Here is a 20693-nt window from a genome sequence, read left to right on the forward strand (position 1 = left end):
GTGTTGCCAAGATGGTGGATTCATGCACATTGTTGTAATACTTTGTAAGGTCCTCGAGAATAATCAATAAAGTGGCCGTATGCATCTTCCAGATGCAGAGGCCGGGGGTCATCCTCCTTTTCAAAAAAAAAAAGACCCACAGAGATGCCAAGTTCCTCTCTCTCATGTAAACCTTTCCTTCTTTTTCAAATGGTTTAACTTCAAGTTCCTAATGACATTAGCTTGAGCACATTGATGATGATTCTATATGCCAGCCATATTGACATGCGTGTACATGTTGCGTATATAATGCTAATGGTTGGTGTGGTGATTTTGCTGATGTTGAAGCTTAGCTAAGCACGTGTTGTCGTTGTCGTTGGGGCCATAGGAGGAGATGAGAAGCTGTACTTGCGATGTAATTTTCATTATGTTTGGAATGATTTGTACTTTCGATGAATCTTTATAATAGATCTGATATTTTCTTAAAAAGAAAAAGCTCACACCAATACATCAACAATTTTATATCTGGTGACTCTAATTGGTGGGCGAATTATATATCAAGCTTGCCGATAGGGCTGAACTTATCAGTTAATCATATTTCACAACCTCAGATAATCCGTAAAAACTACAGGATAATCCACATCCGATGGATATTATCGACCATATCCGTTGGATATCCAGTTGACCAAAATCCGTACCTGTATCCATATCCGACAGATTTGTGCAAGTGCAGAACATATCCTTAGAAACGGATGTGAATACTGATCTGGAACATGAATTATCTGTACCATTTACATCCCTAAGGGTAACCCGCGTGTTTGTGCAGCTAGATATGTTTTACCGTTATAAAAATATGTTTTACATATTTTTTTTCAAAGTTTATGTGTTGAGATACCATTATATTCATATAGGTTACAGAAAAGTTTATAGCAAAAAAAAACCTACTTAGCGACCTAGAATGATTTTTTAGTGTTCCTCGACCTCAGCCAGTTGTTCTCCTCCAGACTAAGTATTATCTGATTAATTTTTTATAGCCCTAGTTCTATACCATCAAAAATAAAATAATTAAATATAGCTAACATACCTGGTGTCAAAATTATTGTACTCCCTCTGACTCCAAAAGAAGAAGGACCATAAAGTTTGTCTATAGTCAAGCACCACCTTTGTAGGAAAGACTATCAATAACTATAATACTAAAGAATATATTTAGCCTAAAATAGTAATATTGAAAATTATATTATTATGTATTTACTGATACTAATTTGGCGTTCAATTTCTGGATATTTTTTTCTAGAAATTCGGTCAAATTTTGCACGGTTTGACTTGTTTGTCTTTATTCCTTCTTATCTGGTCATTAGAGTATATCTAAAACTAAAGAGTTTAGAAATTGTCCAGTGATGATTAAGCATTAGTATTGATGGCTTACATCTAACCTTATTGTAGTTTCCTCAATCCGTCTCATCATTGATCATTAATATAATGTTGTTATGCTTAAATTTGTTGCAAAATCATGCCTCTTCTGCACACTCATCTTACAAATTATTAATATCTCTTACCCATCTATATATCCATAAAAACATGCTCATCATAACGTTGGAGGTGTTCGGGCTGAACCATTTTGGCACCACCTTCAACACGGTGACCACAAGCCACAAGGTGAGCTTGCGTGCGCTGGTAAGCAATGCTTCGCATTCTCTTTTCTGATCATTGCCATGTGTGTGTCTTCGGGTCTGCTGTAGCATTTGAATACTTCATCAGAACAAGCAAGTTTTATAGACGAGTTATATACGCTAGACTGCTGTCTTTTGTTTTGTAAACGACACTCTGTTTTTGTTCTGTTCTTACAACAATATCATGTTACATTTGGTCAGGGCTGAAAGAATGCAGAATTGGGTTGCTTAATTTAGTTAATTAATGAATGAACAGGCCAATTCAGATTTGGGTTGCTTAATTAGTTAATTAATGAATGAACGGGCCAATTCAGATTTGGGTTGCTTAATTAACTCTAGGAGCAGGATAAATTCTGATTGCTAATTGCATATTGTCACTGTCATGCGTAGTGGCGGCATTGGGTTGGTGAAATGGTAATGAAGCCTGCATGATACCATGTTTATTTTTTAATTCCATGAAAAAAACTTGTTAGCCTTTTGCTGTAGGTAAGGCGTGTGATTCTTGTTGCAGTAGCTTTTTGTATTGTTGCATACTTTATATGCAGCAGCATTACAAGTGTGAGAAGAAAGAAATATTGTTTCACTTGAAAGGTGAATTATTTTTCTCTCACCAAACACTGCATTTTTGTTTTGTAAGGGAGCACTAGTGAACAAGCTCATTCTTTTTCCTTGGCTTCCTGGAGTGATGTCACTTCACTTGTCACCTTGCTTAATATCCCCATTGGCTGCCTCGGGTGCTTTATCCTTCTCTTTGTCTTCCTCCTTGCCTTTCTTCACCTCTGTCTCCTCTATCTCCTTGGCTTTCTTCGCTTGAGCCTCGTCTGCCTCCTTCACCTTGGCCGCCGCCGCTTCCTCCTTGGCCTGCTTGAGCGCCTCGATTAGGCCTATCAAGCACACATTCGGGTCCCTCTTTTTCTTCTTCGACATGGGCATCAGGTTCTCTGCAACGTCAGCGGGCGACATGTCGGTCTCCTCAAGCAGGCGCTGAACTTCCCCAAACAGCTCGTGCTCAATGACATCTAGGTAGTTCTTGGCGAGCACCTTGAAGCCCTCAAAGCGGCAGTAGGACATCTCGATGTGCTTGTCCATCCTGCCCCGCCGGATCAGCGCCGGGTCCAGCTTCTCCTTGTGGTTGGTGGTGAAGATGATGATCCCTCACCTCTGCAAGCAGACCACAGCCCGTAGATGAAGTTAAGCAGGCCCGAGAGCGTCACCTTGGTGGCATCGTCCTTCTCTGGCTCTATCGGTAGCTTGGGCTTGTCATCGTTGTCGGAGTCCTTGTCGCTTGAGGCCTTCTTGTCCTTGCGGCGTTTTCCTGTGAAGTCGACGGAGCAGTCGATGTCCTCTATGACGATGATGGACTTGCCCGTTGTCTCGATGAAGAGCTTCCGCAACTCGGTGTTGTTCTTGACCGCCGTGAGCTCGAGGTCGTAGATGTCATAGTCGAGGAAGTTGGCCATGGCGGCAATCATGGTAGACTTGCCAGTGCCGGGCGGTCCGTAAAGCTGGTACCCGCGCTTCCACGCCTTGCCGACCTTGGCATAGTATTCCTTGCTCTCCTGGAAGGCCATGAGGTCGTCGATGACAGATTCCTTCTCATCGGGGTGCATGGCGAGCGTGTCAAAGGTGGCGGGGTGCTCGAAGGGGACATGGCTCCAGACGCTTTTGCTCTGGTAGGGGTTCCAGCTGCCGCTAGCATTGTTGGTGAAGAGGCGGCGTTGGCGGTTCTTCACAGTGACAGCACGGCCCTCACCGAGTACGAAAGGAAGGTAGGAGTCAACGACAAGGTCGCGGTGCCGTCGATGGAAGATGACCCGGTAGAAGCGCCTCTCATCCTGGCCGGGGTATAAATGGATGACGTTGGCCTTGGATTGCCTCTTTGAGGCGTACCACCAGATGGTGGTCCCGCAGAAGTCGTCAGTGACCTCCTCGTGGTCGTCCACGGAGACCCGGAGGTTCTTACTGTCCTTGCCGAGCTCGGCCTTGAGCTTGCGTGCGCGGCGGGCGCAGGCGTCGCTGAGGTAGGCCTCGACGGCGAGGAAGAAGTCGCTGCGCTGGAAGCGCTCGGCGCCATACTCGGAGATGGTGATCTGGAGGTAGGGGTTGAAGCAGGCGGCGAGTTTGGCGGCCCAGGTGGTGAGGTAGAGGCGGAAGGTCGGGGGCACGTAGTTCTGCACCACGGACAGAGGAAGATGACGGTCGCCACCCCCGATCCAAGCCCCGCCCACTTCTCCACCACTGCCGCTGCCATGGCCGGACCTGGAGCTCCTCTTGATCTTGTGTTGATGGAAAGCCGTAGTGATTTGGACTGGACTGGACATGCGTCTACATGTGGCGTATATAATGCGAATGGCTCGTGTGGTGATTTTGCTCGTGTGTTGTCGTGGTCGTTGGGGCCAGAGCAGGTGAGGAGAACCGCCGAGAGTCCATGGAACGAGATTACTTAATGGATCCAATGGCAAATGCGGACATGGCTATATCAGTTTTGTAGCCAACCAGATACGTCAGGATTGCGATTGTTAATTGCATCATGAAACTTTTTTTAGACGATTGATTATTGCATCTTGTTACAAGAGGCTAATATAAAAAATTGCATGTGTATAATACAATGGTACGTACTCGCTCCATTTTCAGATATTTGTCTTTCTAGAGATTTCAATATATGACTACATATGAAGCAAAATAAGTTAATCTACACTCTAAAATATATCTATATACATTCGTATGTTATATTCATTTAAAATATCTAGAAAGACAAATATTTAGAAATGAAGGGAGTAGCTTTGAAACTAATCAGAGATGCATAAGGTCGGCATGGGTGATGATTTGTATGGTGCTGATGACCCCCGAGGACAAAAGGCACAGTTTAGCTTCTTTTTTTTTCCCAGCGAAAGGCACAGCTTAATTAGCTGGACGGAAGACGACCGAGGTGGCTCGCTGGGCCGTGAAGGAGGCCAGTTCTTTTGCTAGCCTTTTTGGGCTTCCAAAATAAGCTGCTTCCTACCCAACTTATTTTAGAAGCCCAATCAATATTTTTTTTAAAATATACTAGTCAAGTCTTAATTACTAGGCTTTTAAAAAAATAAATTTGTTTGAACTTTTAGAATAAGCCAGGTAGGAAGCAGCTTATTCTAAAAGCCACGAAAAGAACTGACCCACATGGCTCGGTTCGGCGTGTACCACGCCGTGCCTAAAGAAGCATTAGTACAACACCGCTCGCACGAGTCCTACGTCGCGGTCTAAATAGCCTGGCAGTGACCCACGTATTGCCAACGACGCAAGCATATACACCAGCTTGCTGGTCCATGGTCTGCTGAGGCAAAAGCAGTCATCACGTACTTCTGACCGGGCCAAGCCACATGCCTGTCACCTGAAGTTGCTGTTTACTCTAGCATGAGGGGGGCTAGAAGTACGGATTGACGTCAGTTTTTTTTTTCTTTTCTTCTGAGCCTTCTCTTTTTTTATACCAACATCTATTATAAAAGTCTGAAGTACAAGTTATTTTAAAAATAATAATAATTACATCAAAGTCATTGGGCCACCGAACGATCACTATACCGTCGTCAGTACGACTTGCTGAGAGCCTCCCTTTTTCAACCTCTGCTATTCCTATGTTACTTCATTTGTCGTGATCTTAATATAACTTGACCTTTTGGTCATCCAGACATTAAGAAATGACAATTTATTTTAAGGAAAATCATAAGCTTTAGTACGGCATAATAGTTGGCAAATCGGCTATTATAAGGCTATCAACATTTTCTTTTTTGAATCTCCCTAATAACATATGTTAGAACATTATACTCCCAATAACAGCGAGACCCTACCCGCGCACATACACACACACTTATTTGGGCCAACTCATGGGTCACACCATTGAAATTTTGTCTACATGAAATAACATCACACGCACCAAACCAAGTCTTAGGGAAACTCCAATGCGGATCACCTATTGGACACCATCATTGTCTAAAAAAACCTATTAGACATAACCAAGACCTCCTTTTCCCCTCATGCTAGGGTTAGCTTTTCCCTCAGCGGTGATGGCAACTTGGGCTCAGAGAAGACGACCTCCATGATGTTCTTGTGCAACAGGATGAAGCACTGACGGATAATTTGACATGATGGATAGCCATTGCATGAGTCCATATGGACAAGCCCAACAACCAATACTGTTTTTACAAGAACATGAGAGTGGCGTGAAAATTTGCCAAGGAGGTGACCTTTCGCCCCCTGAACGACAACCTTTACACCTTGGAGTCCTATTGCCTTGACGATTCGAAATGGGTTATCGAAGAAGGGCCTTGGAAATTTCATGGTGTTGGTGCCATACGAATGGTTTACAAAACCCTCGCCAATCAAGCTCGATTCTCCAAAGATATGGACCTAAATCCACGACCTACCAGATGAGTATGTGTTGTTACTGAATCACTAGCAGGGAAGGTTAGTAAATTTATCTATGCTAAGCCGAAGTCGCAGGATTTTGAGGGATTTTTTCCAGAGCTGAAGTTAAGATCAATGTTAATAAACATATGAAGAATGGTGTTTCACTTATCCCGGATAATATGCGCTAGATCTTTCGCGTGAGATTTGAACGACTCCCAAACTGGTGCTCGGTGTGTGGAAACCTTGGTCACATGTACAAAGAGTACGGCGATGGGATTCACCCCTTCCCCCGCCGCCCCTTGTCTTTAAGGACTAGACCATAAAAGCGCGCGTTGCCGCGCCCGTCCATCTTGATAAAATATATTTAAGAAAATTTGGTTATTGCAAATACTTGAGAAAAATTAAAGGGTATATTTATGTTATGAAAATCTACCAAGGAAATTCTTCATTTTGATGCAAGGGACAAACGAAACTGATGCTATAGATACAATTTCTCATCTTATTTACAACTGATGTTCAAAGTCAAGGATACCATGATATCTCACAAAATCAGCATATGAATATGATAATGTCTTACATGCCCACACAGAACTTCAGACACCTCAACATGAACATGCTTCTCTCATTAAAAAATGTGACCATGTTGTTCAGTACTCATCGAATGTGAGAGTATTGGATGTCCTTTAGCTGCTCCACGGTTTGTTTTATTACCTTGTTGAATTTGTTCTTGCTCCGAGGGGATTGTATGACCAACACAGTTAAACTGATTTAGAAAAGAAGACTAAATTCAGGAGTGGATTTCCAAGAAAATGGCTTAAAAGCATGGCAAAAAGATGTACATGATTGATATTAGATACTTTGCACAAGAAAATCTCAACTACAGAAAAAAAAAACTATATAAAAGTACATACAGAAGTTGTTATATAGTTCCTAAAACCGCAAGGATGACTGAAATCTTTGAAACGATTGCAATTTCTTTTTGAAATGATTGCAATTTCTTATTCATTCAAAGGGATACTAATACATATGGACTTTCTTTGCGGTGAAATCTTTGTGGTTCATTGATGAAAGTAAACATGATAACTAATGTTCTTATAGACTGACACTATATACAATGGTCACAAAGGCTAAACTTTACTAAACATAAATAATAGGAGAAGATAAACATACTGAATTAAGTTGTTTCATGGAAGTGTCCCTTTAAAAAAACATGAGGTGCTCCAATTAGTAAGTATAACCGAAAAAGAAAACATTCTAGGATCAAAATTTATTCATCATATACAAAAATAATATGAACACAATTTCTTATAGTGACAAAAAAGTGTGTAAAAATGACCACAACTCAACTCTTTTATGTCAGTGTTCAAAAGTGGGTTGCATGTTTGCAATTTAATCCAAGACGAATACAGAGCGTGGTAGAACATTTTCACAACTTTGTGCTTCTGATATTGTGGCAAGATGGTTCAAATATGTCTGAGGTGTCAAGATCTGCGTCTTTTCCTCTTCCACCACTGCTCCTTTACTCCCTAAATAGCTTTGCCATTAGCCTGGTCAACCGTCTCTTTGTAGTTAGCTTAGGTATAAATTGCTACTGGGAGATCATGTATACGAAACAAATATCGGACGCGGCTAATCTGCACCCGAGCTCATATGCTCCCGCATGAACAGTAAAATCGAAAAAAAATCAAAAAAATTCAAAAAATTCCAATTTTTTTTTGAGAGAAATATTGACAAAAGTTCTAAGTGCCTGCAAAAATTCGTCATGAAATCACATTCCTATAAGGCGTGGCAAAAAAACAAAAATAGTACTCTGAAAAAGCTACTTTCAAATGCATTTTGAAGCACTGAATTTGTTTTTTTTGCCACGCCTTACAGGAATGTGATTTCATGATGAATTTTTGCAGGCACTTAGAACTTTTGTCAATGTTTCTCTCAAAAAAAATTGGAATTTTTTGAATTTTTTTCGATTTTTTTTCGATTTTACTGTTCATGCGGGAGCATATGAGCTCGGGTGCAGAATGGACTTTTCGACAAATATCCTTACACCATAGGAACATGACTGACTACATTCTTTGAGGGACAAACTGGTCAACTGATTTCAGATCCTGGACGGTGCATATATTATGTTCTACCTTTCGATTGGTAAGTTACTGTATGATGTAAAAAGTAAGATACTGTTAGCAACTAGCTACAAATCTTAAGGGATTGCCATGGAGGAAAGGGGATCGAGAGGGGAATTGCTTCAGTATTCGAATTTTAGTAGCTAGTTACAGGTTTCTCCTCTTACAAGCTGACGGCAGAGCCGTTCAACCAATGGTCGAATGACACGGTAGCTGGGACACGTTGATATATAGTTCACTTGACCCAATCGTCTGAGGCGTATCGCTGGGCTGGCTGTCTCAGTCGCTTGTCGAGCCGAACCACCTCCTGGGCTTCTTCAGTTGGGCCGTTTCCTGTAGTAGCCCGTGGTTTAGCCTTAACATTCCCCTTCCCCTTGAAATGCTGCTTGTCCCCAAGCGGTCGCTCGAGGAAAACGCTGCTTCAACGCCTCCAGATCCTCCCAAGTTGCTAATGACTCCGGCGGATCAGACCACTGAATAATGCTACCTCTTGAGCACTGCGTTGGATTTCCCCGAAGAGGAGAGGATGATGCAGCAAAGTAACGTAAGTATTTCCCTCAGTTTTTGAGAACCAAGGTATCAATCCAGTAGGAGGCTACGCGTGAGTCCCTCGTACCTACACAAAACAATAGCTCAACGCAACCAACGCGATTAGGGGTTGTCAATCCCTTCACGGTCACTTACGAGAGTGAGATATGATAGAGATGATAGATAATATTTTTGGTATTTTTGGTATAGAGATGCAAAGTGAAAAGTAAAAGGCAAAGTAAAAAAGCAAAGCAATAATAAAGTGATGGAGATTGATATGATGAGAATAGACCTAGGGGCCATAGGTTTCACTAGTGACTTCTCTCAAGAGCATAAATATTCTACGGTGGGTGAACAAATTACTGTTGAGCAATTGACAGAATTGAGCATAGTTATGAGAATATCTAGGTATGATCATGTATATAGGCATCACATCCGAGACAAGTAGACCGACTCCTGCCTGCATCTACTACTATTACTCCACTCATCGACCGCTATCCAGCATGCATCTAGAGTATTAAGTTAAAAACAGAGTAATGCCTTAAGCAAGATGACATGATGTAGAGGGATAGTTTCATGCAATATGATAAAAACCCCATCTTGTTATCCTCGATGGCAACAATACAATACGTGCCTTGCTACCCCTTCTGTCACTGGGAAAGGACACCGCATGATTGAACCCAAAGCTAAGCACTTCTCCCATTGCAAGAAAAACCAATCTAGTAGGCCAAACCAAACTGATAATTCGAAGAGACATGCAAAGATAACCAATCACACATAAAAGAATTCAGAGAAGATTCAAATATTATTCATAGATAGACTTGATCATAAACCCACAATTCATCGGTCTCAACAAACACACCGCAAAAAGAAGATTACATCGAATAGATCTCCACAAGAGAGGGGGAGAACATTGTATTGAGATCCAAAAAGAGAGAAGAATCCATCTAGCTACTGACTATGGACCCGAAGGTCTGAGGTAAACTACTCACACTTCATCGGAGGGGCTATGGTGATGTAGAAGCCCTCCGTGATGATGGCCCTCTCCGGTGGAGCTCCGGAACAGGCCCCAAGATGGGATCTCGTGGATACAGAAAGTTGCGGCAGTGGAATTAGGTTTTTGGCTCCGTATCTGATCATTTGGGGGTACGTAGGTATATATAGGAGGAAGGAGTACGTCGGTGGAGCTTCGAGGGGCCCACGAGGCAGGGGGCGCGCCCTCCACCCTCGTGGCCGCCTCGTGGCTTTCTTGACGGAGGGTCCAAGTCTCCTGGATCTTATCTGATGAGAAAATCACGTTCCCGAAGGTTTCATTTCGTTTGGACTCCGTTTGATATTCTTTTTCTCCGAAACACTGAAATAGGCAAAAAAACAGCAATTCTGGGCTGGGCCTTCGGTTAATAGGTTAGTCCCAAAAATAATATAAAAGTGGAAAATAAAGCCCAATATAGTCCAAAACAGTAGATAATATAGCATGGAGCAATCAAAAATTATAGATACGTTGAGATGTATCAGGCATCCCCAAGCTTAATTCCTGCTCGTCCTCGAGTAGGTAAATGATAAAAAGAGAATTTTTGATGCGGAGTGCTACTTGGCATAATTTCAATGTAAATCTTCTCAATTGTGGTATGAATATTCAGATCCGAAAGATTCAAGACAAAAGTTCATATTGACATAAAAATAATAATACTTCAAGCATACTAACTAAGCAATTGTGTCTTCTCAAAATAACATGGCCAAAGAAAGTTCATCCCTACAAAATCATATAGTTTAGTCATGCTCCATTTTCGTCACACAAGAATGCTCTCATCATGCACAACCCCGATGACAAGCCAAGCAATTGTTTTATACTTTAATAATCTCAAACTTATAAACCTTCACGCAATACATGAGCGCGAGCCATGGATATAGCACTATGGGTGGAATAGAATATGATGATGGGGGTTATGTGGAGAAGACAAAAAAGGAGAAAGTCTCACATCAACGAGCATAATCAATGGGCTATGGAGATGCCCACCGATTGATGTTAATGCAAGGAGTAGGGATTGCCATGCAACGAATGCACTAGAGCTATAAATGTATGAAAGCTCAACAAAAGAAACTAAGTGGGTGTGCATCCAACTTGCTTGCTCATGAAGACCTATGGCATTTGAGGAAGCCCATCGTTGGAATATACAAGCCAAGTTCTATAATGAAAAGTTCCCACTAGTATATGAAAATGACAAAACAAGAGACTCTCTATTATGAATATTATGGTGCTACTTTGAAGCACAAGCGTGGAAAAAGGATAGTAGTATTGCCCCTTTTTATTTTATATTTTTTTGGGCCTTCTTTTTTTTTCTTTGGCCTTTCTTCTTTTTTTTGGACAATACTCTATTAAATGATGATCATCACACTTCTATTTATTTACAACTCAATGGTTACAACTCGATACTAGAACAAAGTATGACTCTATATGAATGCCTCCGGCGGTGTACCGGGATATGCAATGAATTAAGAGTGACATGTATGAAAGAATTATGAACGGTGGCTTTGCCACGAATGCTATGTCAACTACATGATCATGTTAAGCAATATGACAATGATGGATATGTCATGATGAACGGAATGGTGGAAAGTTGCATGGCAATATATCTCGGAATGGCTATGGAAATGCCATAATAGGTAGGTATGGTGGCTGTTTTGAGGAAGATATAAGGAGGTTTATGTGTGAAAGAGCGTATCATATCACGGGGTTTGGGTGCACCGGCGAAGTTTGCACCAACTCTCAATGTGAGAAAGGGAAATGCACGGTATCAAAGAGGCTAGCAATGATGGAAGGGTGAGAGTGCGTATAATCCATGGACTCAACATTAGTCATAAAGAACTCATATACTTATTGCAAAGACCTACAAGCCATCAAAAACCAAATCATTACGCGCATGCTCCTAGGGGGATAGATTGGTAGGAAAAGACCATCGCTCGTCCCCGACCGCCACTCATAAGGAGGACAATCAAATAACACCTCATGTTTCAAATTTGTTACATAACATTTACCATACGTGCATGCTACGGGACTTGCAAAATTCAACTCAAGCATTTGTCAAATTCAAAACTACTCAACTAGCACAACTTTGATATTATCACCTCCATATCTCAAAACAATTATCAAGCATCAAACTTTTCTTAGTATTCAACGCACTCAAAAGAAAGTTTTACAAATCTTGAATACCAAGCATATTATTATTATTAAGCAAATTACCATGCTATTAAAGACTCTCAAAATAATCTAAGTGAAGCATGAGAGATCAATAGTTTTTTTAAAACAAATCCACCACCGTGCTCTAAAAGATATAAGTGAAGCACTGGAGCAAAACTATAAAGCTCAAAAGATATAAGTGAAGCACATAGAGCAAAACTATATAGCTCAAAAGATATAATTGAAGCACATAGAGTATTCTATCAAATTCCAAATTATGTATGGCTCTCCCAAAAGGTGTGTACAGAAAGGATGATTGTGGCACACTAACAAACAAAGACACAAATAACACAAGACGCTCCAAGAAAAACACATATCATATGGTGAATAAAAATATAGCTCCAAGTAAAATTACCGATGGAAGTAGACGAAAGAGGGGATGCCTTCCGGGGCATCCCCAAGCTTTGACTTTTTGGTGTCCTTAGATTATCTTGGGGGTGCCATGGGAATCCCCAAGCTTAGGCTCTTGCCACTCCTTGTTCCATAATCCATCAAAAGATTTCACCCAAAACTTGAAAACTTCACAACACAAAACTCAACAGAAATCTCGTGAGCTCCGTTAGCGAAAGAAAACAAAAGACCACTTCAAGGTACTGTAATGAACTCATTCTTTATTTATATTGGTGTTAAACCTACTGTATTCCAACTTCTCCATGGATTATAAACTATTTTACTAGCCATAGATTCATCAAAATAAGCAAACAACACACGAAAAAGAGAATCTGCCAAAAACAGAACAGTCTGTAGTAATCTGTAACTAACGCAAACTTATGGAACTCCAAAAAATCAGCCAAAATAGTAAGACCTAGGCAATTTGTTTATTGATCAGCATAAATTGGAATCACTATTTTATCACGTTCTGGTGAATTTTAATAATTGTTTTCGTGAACCGAAAGTTTCTGGAAATTACAGCAATATCAAATAACTAGCATCCAAGAAGATCCTATAGGTTTAACTTGGCACAGACACTAATTAAAATATAAAACCACATATAAAAAGAAGGTAGATGGATTATTTATTCTTAATCAGCAAGGAAAAATATTGGGTTGTCTCCCAACAAGAACTTTCTTTAAAGCCTTTTTATCTAGGCATTGAGATTTCAATGATGCTCACAAGAAAGACAAGAATTGAGGCACAACAAGAGCATCATAAAACATGTGACAAACACACTTAAGTCTAACATACTTCCTATGCATAGGCATATTATAGGCAAACAAATTATCGTATCAAGCAAAAACTAGCATATGCAAGGAAGAGGAAAGGAACAATAGCAATCTCAACATAAAGAGAGGTAATTTAGTAACATGAAAATTTCTACAACCATATTTTCCTCTCTCATAATAATTACATGTAGGATCGTAAGAAAATTCAACAATATAGCTATCACAAAACATATTCTCAACACGATCCACATGCATGCAAAGTTGACATTCTTCCAAAATAGTGGGATCAACATTAACTAAAGTCATGACCTCTCCAAACCCACTTTTATCAAAAATTTCATAAGATTGAATATTCTCCAAATATGTGGGATCTAAAGTTGACAATCTTCCAAACCAACTTTTAATATTATTGCAAACAATATTATCAATCTCATATTCATCATGGGGATTAAATAAATTTTCAAGATTATAAGAAAAATCTCCCCAATCATGACTATTGGACATAGTCAAACTAGCATCCCCAAGCTTAGGGTTTTGCATATTATTAGCATAATTTACACCAATAGAATTTATAATAAAATCATTGCAATCATGCTTTTTATTCAAAGATCTATCGTGAAGCACTTCATCACAATTTTCAGATTTACGAATTTTAGGCCAAAGCTTATAAAGATAATCTAGTGCATCCAAATCACTAGGAATTGGTTCATCATAATTGGATCTCTTAAAAAGATTGGCAAGCAGATGAGGATCCATAGATATTAGCTTCTCTGTTTAGGAATAAATACTCAACTATTTCAACCAAGCGAGAAAACGAGCCAAGAGAGACATAAAGGCGAACGGAAAAGAGGGGGCGAATAAAACGGCAAGGGTGAAGTGGGGGAGAGGAAAACGAGAGGCAAATGGCAAATAATGTAATGCGGGAGATAACGGTTGTGAAGGGTATTTGGTATGTTGACTTTTGCGCAGACTCCCCGGCAACGGCGCCAGAAATTCTTCTTGCTACCTCTTGAGCACTGCGTTGGATTTCCCCGAAGAGGAGGATGATGCAGCAAAGTAACGTAAGTATTTCCCTCAGTTTTTGAGAACCAAGGTATCAATCCAGTAGGAGGCTACGCGCGAGTCCCTCGTACCTACACAAAACAATAGCTCAACGCGATTAGGGGTTGTCAATCCCTTCACGGTCACTTACGAGAGTGGGATCTGATAGAGATGATAGATAATATTTTTGGTATTTTTGGTATAGAGATGCAAAGTGAAAAGTAAAAGGCAAAGTAAAAAAGCAAAGCAATAATAAAGTGATGGAGATTGATATGATGAGAATAGACCTAGGGGCCATAGGTTTCACTAGTGACTTCTCTCAAGAGCATAAATATTCTACGGTGGGTGAACAAATTACTGTTGAGCAATTGACAGAATTGAGCATAGTTATGAGAATATCTAGGTATGATCATGTATATAGGCATCACGTCCGAGACAAGTAGACTGACTCCTGCCTGCATCTACTACTATTACTCCACTCATCGACCGCTATCCAGCATGCATCTAGAGTATTAAGTTAAAAACATAGTAACGCACCTTAAGCAAGATGACATGATGTAGAGGGATAGTTTCATGCAATATGATAAAAAAAACCATCTTGTTATCCTCCATGGCAACAATACAATACGTGCCTTGCTGCCCCTTCTGTCACTGGGAAAGGACACCGCAAGATTGAACCCAAAGCTAAGCACTTCTCCCATTGCAAGAAAAACCAATCTAGTAGGCCAAACCAAACTGATAATTCGAAGAGACTTGCAAAGATAACCAATCATACATAAAAGAATTCAGAGAAGATTCAAATATTATTCATAGATAGACTTGATCATAAACCCATAATTCATCGATCTCAACAAACACACCGCAAAAAGAAGATTACATTGAATAGATCTCCACAAGAGAGGGGGAGAACATTGTATTGGGATCCAAAAAGAGAGAAGAAGCCATCTAGCTACTAACTATGGACCCGAAGGTCTGAGGTAAACTACTCACACTTCATCGGAGGGGCTATGGTGATGTAGAAGCCCTCCATGATGATGGCCCTCTCCGGCGGAGCTCCAGAACAGGCCCCAAGATGGGATCTCGTGGAAACAGAAAGTTGCGGCGGTGGAATTAGGTTTTTGGCTCCGTATCTGATCGTTTGGGGGTACGTAGGTATATATAGGAGGAATGAGTACGTCGGTGGAGCTTCGAGGGGCCCACGAGGCAGGGGGCGCGCCCTAGGGGGGGCGCCCTCCACCCTCGTGACCGCCTCGTGGCTTTCTTGACGGAGGGTCCAAGTCTCCTGGGTCTTATCTGATGAGAAAATCACGTTCCCGAAGGTTTCATTCCGTTTGGACTCCGTTTGACATTCTTTTTCTCTGAAACACTGAAATAGGCAAAAAACAGCAATTCTGGGTTGGGCCTCTGGTTAATAGGTTAGTCCAAAAAATAATATAAAAGTGGAAAATAAAGCCCAATATAGTCCAAAACAGTAGATAATATAGCATGGAGCAATCAAAAATTATAGATACGTTGGAGACGTATCAAATAAGACCTTGAGGAACTGCTCGTTCGCCAGCTTGACAGAAACGGCGCTGAAGCACTCTGACAGGGATAGCAAGTTGTGAATCAACAGGAGGAAGATCAGATTGTACCTGACAATGAGGCCCCAATGCTTTCTTCAGTTGAGAGACATGCAAAACTGGATGAATTTTGCTATGAGGAGGAAGTTGCAGGCGATAAGCAGAAGGACCAATGCGCTCCAGTATCTTGAAGGGGCCATAAAACTTGAAAAGAAGCTTATGATGTGCACGGGGGGCAACAGAAGACTGCACATACGGCTGTAGTTTCATCAAGACAGAGTCACCCACTTGAAATACCCTGTCAGATCTCTTCTTGTCTGCCTGATCTTTCATACGAACACGCACACGTTCCAAATGCTACTGCAACAGCCTGAGCATGAGTGCGCGATCTTGGAGCCAAGTGGACAGTTCTAGCACTGAACAAGCGTCTGCATCTGATATGCCAAACTGATGAGGAGAATGCCCATACAGAGTCTCAAATGGAGATTTACCTTGCAGAGAGGAATGCATACTGGTGTTATACCAATACTCCGCGAGTGACAGCCACTGCGCCCACTTAGCCGGGCATGCATGCGTGAAACATCGAAGAAAGGCTTCCAAGCACTGATTCACGCGCTCTAACTGTCTGTCAGTCTGAGGATGATGGGAAGAACTCATCTTGAGCTTAGTGCCTATCAGAGCAGCAATCTCTCGCCAAAAACGACTGGTAAAGATACGATCACGATCAGTAACAATTGATTCAGGCATCCTGTGAAGCTTGTATATGTTGTCCATGAACGCTGCAGTCACCGTGGATACAGTAAAGGGATGCTGAAGTCCAATAAAATGTGCATACTTGGACAACTTGTCCACAACCACTAGAATGCAATTAAAGCCACCCGATTTTGGAAGGCCTTCAACAAAATCCATAATAAGTAGTTGCCAGTACTGAGAAGGAACATGCAAAGGAGGAAGAAGTCCAGGGTATTTAGCATGATCTGGTTTAGCACGTTGACAGATCAAGCATTCTTGCACCATCTTATGCACCTGATTACTCATGCCTTTCCAATAGAATAATTTCTTGAGCTTCCGCAAGGTGAGTGGCACACCTGAATGTCCTCTCAGGGGACTAGCATGGAAAGCCTCAATAATTTTCACTGTCATGGGTGAGCCATGAGGCAACCACAATCGCTGCTTGTACCTGATCAGTCCATTTTGTAGAGAAAAGGCATCTCCAGAGTCAGAGCGAACAGCCAATCTCGTAAGCAATTCTTGCGCTTCTTGATCATGTTGGTAGGTGTCACACACATCCTGCAACCAAGCTAGGTGCTGACAAGTGATCGCTAACAATTCAGACTCAGGATGTGGTCTGCGAGATAAGGCATCAGCAACTCGATTTTCAGACCCTTTTTTGTATTTGATCTTGAACTGCAAACCTAGCAACTTAGTGAACACTTTCTGCTGCCAGGGAGTATGCAAGCGCTGGTCTTCCAGATGGGCCAAACTGCAGTGATCGGTAAAAATCAAAAACTCAGAATGTTGTAAGTATGTGTGCCACTGTTCAACAACCAATAAAATCGCCATGTATTCCTTCTCATAAGTGGACAATCCATGATTTTTTGGTCCCAGTCCCTTACTGACAAATGCTATTGGATGTCCCTTCTGTAATAACACTGCACCTACCCCAGTGTCACTGGCATCAGTTTCAACAACAAACTGAACCTTGAAATCTGGCAAAGCAAGTACACGTGCTGACGTTAGAGCTTTTTTCAACACTTCAAAAGCAGTCTGTGTTGTTGTAGACCATACAAAGGGCACATTCTTGCGCAGGAGATGAGTCAAGGGCTGGCTGATAACACCATAATTGCCACAAATTTCCTGTAGTACCCGGAAAGTCCAAGAAACCCTCGAAGCTCCCTAATAGATTGGGGCACTGGCCACTCAAGGACCGCTTGCACCTTAGCTGGGTCTGTTGACACTCTGTTCCCACTGACCACAAAGCCCAGATAGGATATGCTACGCTGGGCAAATGCACATTTTGACTCTTTAACTCTCCACTGATGTTGCCTGAGTAGTTGCAAAACTTTCTTGAGGTGCTGCACATGTTCCTCTAAGGTAGCACTGAACACCGGTATATCATCAAAGAATACAACTGCACAGACACGGTCCACAGGTGCTAGAGTAAAGTTCATCTCTCCTTGGAATGTAGCTGGCCCTCCCGTCAGCCCAAATGATACCACATTAAACTCATAGTGACCATTGTGTGTATGAAAGGCCGTCTTGTATTCTTCCCCGAGAGCCAAACGGATCTGATGATACCCAGCACGAAGGTCCAATTTGGAAAACCATGAGGCGCCTGATAATTCATCGAGCAATTCATCTATCACGGGCAGAGGATATTTAGTCTTTAGTGTCAACATATTCAGTTGTCTGTAATCAACACAGAGTCGCCATGTGCCTTCCTTTTTCTTAACCAAAATGATTGGGGAAGCAAATGGACTAGTGCTAGGAGAAATTACACCTGAGGCTAGCATTTCTTTCACTTGTCGTTCTATTTCTGTCTTTTGCTCAGGGGAATACCTGTACGGTCTAATGTTAACAAGATGAGCTCCCTCCACCAGTGGTACTTTGTGATCACAGGAGCGACGAGGAGGAAGACCAGTAGGTTCCTCAAAGATATCAGCAAAGGAAGCAATGACTTGTTGAATTTCTTCAGGTACATCATCCATCACAGTCACTTTTGTTTCTTGTGTGTCTTGGATAAGTTGTAGTTCTACCACAATGAATTCACACTCAGATGGCAGGTCTCCTTGTAGAACCACTTTTGCGCCCTTGTAATCAAAGGATAGCCATTTTTGTAACCAATTAACACTCATAGTCCCCCGAGCTGAGAGCCAATCCATCCCAATAATCCCATCATAATGTTGCAGAGGTAGGATTTTGAAATCAGTAACAAACTGATGTCCCTCCACTGACCATCCACAGTTAGGAATCCAAGCAGAGCATTCCAGTTGCCATCCTCCAGCGATCTTGACTTTCTGCACCCTGCTCAAAGGTTGCTGACCCACCAAATGACCTGCTAATTTGTCACTGAGAAATGAATGTGAGCTTCCAGAATCCAATAAGAAGACTACTTCCTGTCCTCCAACTTGACAAGTGAGTCGAATAGCACTGTTAGCCGGATCAGATGTTTGTGTTTCTGCAGATAATACCATCAAATCCACTTCACTATCATCAGATTCCACAGGATCAGTAGCACAAAATTCCAATATCTCCTGCACAACATGCAGTTGCACTGTATTATTGCACTTGTGATCTCTGCCCCACCTCTCACCACATATGTAACACAACCCTTTTGCCCTCCTGTAAGCCTTGAGAGTGGCTAACTTTTCCTCAGTAACTGAAGTGACCTTTTGTGTTTCAGGTACTCGGATCTCAATTGGCACTTTATATTCAGCTGACTGTTTATACTGCTGAGATGGATTGGAGTAACTAGCTCGCCTGCTGCAAGGAGTGTACTCTGGTTCACAATCAGCAACCTCTTCTTGCACAGCAGCAATGGAATAAGTTGCATCCAAATCAGCAGGCCTTTGCACTGCAACCACCATCCTGACAGTGTGTTTCAGACCATCAATAAAACGCGTGGTATAGTGTAACATATCAGGATCAGGTTCATAAGCGGTCAACTGATCCATCAACTCTGAGAATTGAGCAATGTATTCCTCCACAAATCCTGTTTGTTGCAGCCTGTACAATTTGCGCACAAGTGATTGATGCTGATTGCGCCCAAAGCGAGCAAGGACGGCAGCACAAAACTCATCCCATGATGCACGAACAAACTTATGCTTTACTAATGAGAGCCAACGCGCTGCTGATCCTTCAAATTGCATAGCTGCTACTGCAATCCAAAGATCAGGATCTGTGTCCAACATGTCAAAATAATCCACACACCGTGTTTGCCATAATTTGGGGTTCTCTCCATCAAACCTCGGAAAATCAACTGACGGTGGTCTCCCGTGCCCAGAATTGCCTGACGAAGACGCAGCACCATTCCTCCTCTGACGGGCAGACAGACTGGAGAAGGACGAGGTTGGTCTGGGTAATTCAGTCATACCTCGAGCTGGAGGTGGAACATACGGCCCTGACGAGACTGCACCATTCGACGCCATGGATGAGCGAAACGCATGCGCGCTCCCCTCGGGTGCGCCCTTCGGCGAACGCTCGCCTCCTTCCGCTTCGCTGGGGCGAGCTGCAGAACTATTGGCGACACGCAACTCCTGGATCTGCTTGAGGAGGTCCGCTTCCGCGCCGTCGGTGTACGCTTGCATGTCGTTGACCGCTGCTTCCATCGCTGCCTCGACGGCCTTGTCGACTGCCGCCCCGACGGAGCGCGACACCACCGCCTCGACAACGCTGCCCACCGTCGCCACAATCATCGCCTCGAGCTCCTTCTGGTGGCGAAGATGAGCCGCGTCGCTTGCTTGTGTGACCGTCTCGTAGATCGCCTTCCCCTCGGGAGTGAGTTTCTCCATTAGCTCCTGACGCCGGCGCGCCGCCAGCCTAGTCTCGTGCGGATGCTCCAGCGTGGGTGGAATTTTTTGGCTCTGAGTACCAATTGTTAGCAACTAGCTACAAATCTCAAGGAATTGCCATGGAGGAAAGGGGATCGAGAGGGGAATCGCTTCAGTATTCGAATTGCAGTAGCTAGTTACAGGTTTCTCCTCTTACAAGCTGACGGCAGAGCCGTTCAACCAATGGCCGAATGACACGGTAGCTGGGACACGTCGATATATAGTTCACTTGACCCAATCGTCTGAGGCGTATCGCTGAGCTGGCTGACTCAGTCGCTTGTCGAGCCGAACCACCTCCTGGGCTTCTTCGGTTAGGCCGTCTCCTGTAGTAGCCCGTGGTTTAGCCTTAACAGATACCTTGGTGTTGTCCGCTTGAGGAAGGTCCCTTGGTTAGTCTCAAAGAGACGGGAGAGGTTTTCGATTATATAAGATACATCAACCGAAATATATGTAGTTATT

The 20693-nt window shown here is 42.4% G+C and overlaps 1 protein-coding gene and 2 pseudogenes across 1 annotated transcript; all 3 read right to left on the bottom strand.

Annotated features, from left to right (window-relative positions):
* Positions 1-2132: 2132 nt before the first annotated feature.
* On the bottom strand, positions 2133-2738 carry LOC147961871 (AAA-ATPase At3g28540 pseudogene; annotated as a pseudogene).
* Positions 2739-2752: 14 nt separating this feature from the next.
* Positions 2753-3970, bottom strand: LOC125522252 (AAA-ATPase ASD, mitochondrial pseudogene; annotated as a pseudogene).
* Positions 3971-14935: 10965 nt separating this feature from the next.
* LOC125525118 (uncharacterized) lies at positions 14936-20482 on the bottom strand. The gene is made up of 2 exons (XM_048690142.2): positions 15757-20482; positions 14936-15488 (listed from the first exon to the last, which is right to left on the bottom strand). The coding sequence occupies exon 1, from the start codon at positions 20193-20195 to the stop codon at positions 17502-17504; it is 2694 nt and encodes an 897-aa protein (XP_048546099.1). The 5' UTR covers positions 20196-20482; the 3' UTR covers positions 14936-15488; positions 15757-17501.
* Positions 20483-20693: the final 211 nt, after the last annotated feature.

The sequence above is a fragment of the Triticum urartu genome, chromosome 7A (assembly GCF_056163025.1).
Source record: "Triticum urartu cultivar PI428250 chromosome 7A, HENAU_Tu73, whole genome shotgun sequence".
In the NCBI taxonomy this organism is placed as follows: Eukaryota; Viridiplantae; Streptophyta; class Magnoliopsida; order Poales; family Poaceae; genus Triticum; species Triticum urartu.